Source organism: Rhamphochromis longiceps, linkage group LG18 (genome assembly GCF_057381845.1).
Source record: "Rhamphochromis longiceps isolate RC_006_pf linkage group LG18, R_longiceps_female_GT1.1, whole genome shotgun sequence".
NCBI lineage: Eukaryota > Metazoa > Chordata > Actinopteri > Cichliformes > Cichlidae > Rhamphochromis > Rhamphochromis longiceps.
The window spans coordinates 35,450,465-35,453,928 of record NC_140574.1 but is presented as its reverse complement, the minus strand read 5'-3'; the positions used below and the strand labels follow the sequence as shown (position 1 = coordinate 35,453,928).

The 3,464-nt window shown below is 45.8% G+C and overlaps 1 protein-coding gene across 1 annotated transcript; it reads right to left on the bottom strand.

Annotated features, from left to right (window-relative positions):
• Positions 1–225: 225 nt before the first annotated feature.
• Positions 226–1,647, bottom strand: ptf1a (pancreas associated transcription factor 1a). Its single transcript, XM_085389677.1, has 2 exons — positions 956–1,647; positions 226–730 (listed from the first exon to the last, which is right to left on the bottom strand). Exons 1-2 carry the CDS (start codon positions 1,572–1,574, stop codon positions 528–530), a joined length of 822 nt encoding a protein of 273 aa, XP_085245803.1. The 5' UTR covers positions 1,575–1,647; the 3' UTR covers positions 226–527.
• Between the last annotated feature and the right edge of the window lie 1,817 nt (positions 1,648–3,464).

The following is a 3,464-nucleotide window of genomic DNA, read 5'->3' as shown; positions in this document are numbered from 1 at the left end:
ATAATAATAATAATAATAATAATAATAATAATAATAACAATAATAATAACAATAATAATAATAATAATAATAACAATAATAATAATAATAATAACAATAATAATAATAATAATAATAATAATAACAATAATAATAATAACAATAATAATAATAATAACAATAATAATAATAACAATAATAATAATAACAATAATAATAATAATAGTCTTCTTATCAGTTGGTTCTTTTATTTGAAGAGAGCATATAAATAGAAATCATTGTGGACCGATATAAAAATACATTTTGTCTTACAGTACATTTAAATTAAAACATATATTATCACCTGTGAAACAAAATAAATACATGATTGCCAGCTGCTTGAATTACAAAAATAAAATTATCAACATGATAAAACTATGTACAGCACTGAGGCCAGTATGTAAAACTGTAAAATCAGCTCACATGCTGCTCCTTTTCACATTAACAGACAATAGCGTGATACACTTTACAGTCGTCACATTTCCATGGCGCAAGGCTTGTGCTGCTGTTCAGGCCACCAGGTTGAAGGGAGGCTCGTTTTCGATGTCTGTGAGGCCCGGTTTACTGTGCAGTTTTCGGGGGTCCTCCGGTGTCCAGACTTTTGCTGTACGGATGATGTTCTGCTCCCGGAGCTGCTTTTCATCCGACCAAGACAGCGAGTGACCGGCCAGCGGAGGCAGGCCGTAGTCGGGGTCGCTTGGCGAGGGGGACCCTGGAGGGGGAAAAGCAAAAATTAATAAAATTTTCACAATTGTTTATTTTAATTTCCGCACCACTTTTTTGGCTTTGTTTTATTTTGCTTTTTTCGCACCATGACACCATAAATCTGACTCTGACGATTGTCTGATTCAAATTAGATGCGCCCACAAGTCTCTTATTACGCATAAAGGCAGGCTTGGTTCCATTACGACCACTGTAAAAACAAAGGCGCACTCACTTGTTCCTCTGTGGCAGATGATTACTTTCTTGGGCTGCGCGTGCATGTCGCTGCTGGAGTTTCTAATAGGAAGGTCAGACTGCACGAGCTCAGCCAGGAAGTTGATGTAGCCGATGGCCAGCCGCAGAGTGTCCACTTTAGAGAGTCTCTTCTCGTAGGGCAGAGTGGGGATGTGGGAGCGTAGGCCCTCGAACGCGTCATTGATGGACTGCATCCTCCGCCGCTCCCTGACGTTGGCCGCCTGCCTCAGCTGCTGCATCTCCATCTCAGACCTCATCCGCCTCCTGCGCTTCAGCAACGGCCCGCCGTGATGGCCCATCCGAGGAGACAGCTCCGGCGTGCTGTCTGCGCAGCCGTAGGAGAAGACGGAGGACGAAGAGGAGAAGGACAGGTTGCCGATGTCGTAGTCTCCATCGTGAGGCGGTGCTCTGCCGCTGCCGTCTTTGCTGTAATAGTCTTGAAAATTACCCGAGAGGAAGTCCACTTCGTCATCCAGAAAGTCATCCGTCTCCAAGTGTCCATCTCGAGAGGACTGGTCGGTGAAAAACTCGTCATCGTCGAAATAAGGAGGGGAGGAGAAAGAGTCGAGTCCAGAGAAAGGGTCCAGCACCCCATCCATGTTTGTTTTCTTCCTGCTGTTACTGCGGAAACAATCACACCCGTCTTTCCTTTGACACTGTGCTCGCGCTCTGCACTAGCTGAACTTTTAGCTGAAGAACAGGCACGCGAGGGTTCTTTATAGCGACATCCATAGTCGCGTGCCGTTTGCCAGGCGGGCCAACCAATCACAGCTCGGTCCGTGAGGCGCACCTCGAGATAGTCCCCCAAACCACGCCCCTTGTCCCCGCTGTCCGAGCTTGCTCTGACGTCTTAACTGAGCTCCACCAGCTGGACCGTGCTCAACAGCCCCACGCTGTCACCTGTGCACGACAAAGAACCTTTATACAGTGCAACGAAATCTTTTTTTTGGCACATGTTCCATGAACACTCCATTTGCTACAACATGTTTCATAAAATGCGCAAATTGACATCTTAAACCCGTCACAATTAAGCAGTTACAGAGAGAGGTGTCTCCATTCCTTAATTTGTTTGTTCGTTGTCTAATTAAAGAATCACAATTAGCAAAAATAAAAAATAAAATAAATAAAAACAAGTATTAGAAGATGATGAGCAACAGTCTGTACAATCCAACATTCATGAGCTCCGTGACTGGTTACTGTGCAACAGGCGCGCGCTGTGGTAACGCCACGAATGACAAAAAGATATCTAAATTATTATTATTATTATTATTATTATTATTATTATTATTATTATTATTATTATTATTATCCATCAATCAGTTTTTTTCCACTAACCTTATCAGGGTCGTGGGGAGGGTGGGGGGTAACCCCTGTACAGGTGGCCAGTCTATTGCAAGGCTAACACAGAGAAACAAACAACCTATTGTTGTTGTTGTTGTTGTTGTTACAGTCACAATTTCCTTTTCTTAACAGTCAGTTTCAATTGAATGAATTTCACTTAAATTTCAATTAAAACAGACAGGCAGGCAGCGTATCACAGGCAGCACGCGACAGCGATGATAATCATAATAATATCTTTTTTCCGTCACGCTCCATTTATGGCCCCAGCTGAAAGTCACTTTTAGTCTTCCTTTTTGGACGGAGCTGCAGGGAGACGGTCACACACGCTTGGCTTGTACTTGGTGAGCTTTTTCACAAATGGAACTCTGGCAGGTTTCAGTCGCTTTTCTATTCCCGCTCTAACAATGAGGGGAAACCGTGCGCGCGCGAGTGCGGCTGTGTCATTTATCCAACAGTAAGTGGGCAGCGCTGCCGCAGTAAATAAGTGCACCAGCAGAGCGGTCGATGCGCCACTTGTGCCAGCCAGTGCGGGTTTGACTGGGAGGACTGGTTGACAAATAAAAGCACAGTGGTGGGCCCCGGAGCGCGCGCCTCATTGACACACGCGACAAATGAGCGCACCCCGGTGTACCGAAGAAGACTGCCCGCCGGTCTGTAAATGCGCGTCTATTCACGCCATTCACTGCAAACACTGACTTTGTTCTGCGGACAGAAGGGACCTTCTGCAGGCAGGCTACGTGCGCGCGCACTGCGTGTGTGGACATCGGCGGAGAGATGGAAAGCCGCGGCCGTGGGAAGAAGGCCACTTGCGTCCTCATCGCCTTCAATGCAACACGTCGCGTTGTAAATGAGACTGTGTTGCTGTCTGCGTGATGAAGCTGTGGGCCCGACACTTCCGCACGCGCATCCTCTAAAGTCGTCTGCAGGACGCGCGCGCTCGCTTCTGGACTGAACGTGGGCCTGCTGAGCCGAAAGCCGCACAGCTCCTTTACGCGAAGTCTGTTTGTGAAAATGTGTGAACAAACGAAGACCTGCAACCAGGCATTCCGGCTGTTCTCTAAGCACAACTTTCATCTTTCTTCATTTAGCTGGATCCTGTGTGGAAATCCACGTGACGAGCGTGGATTGACTGCAGTTAGATATGAAAT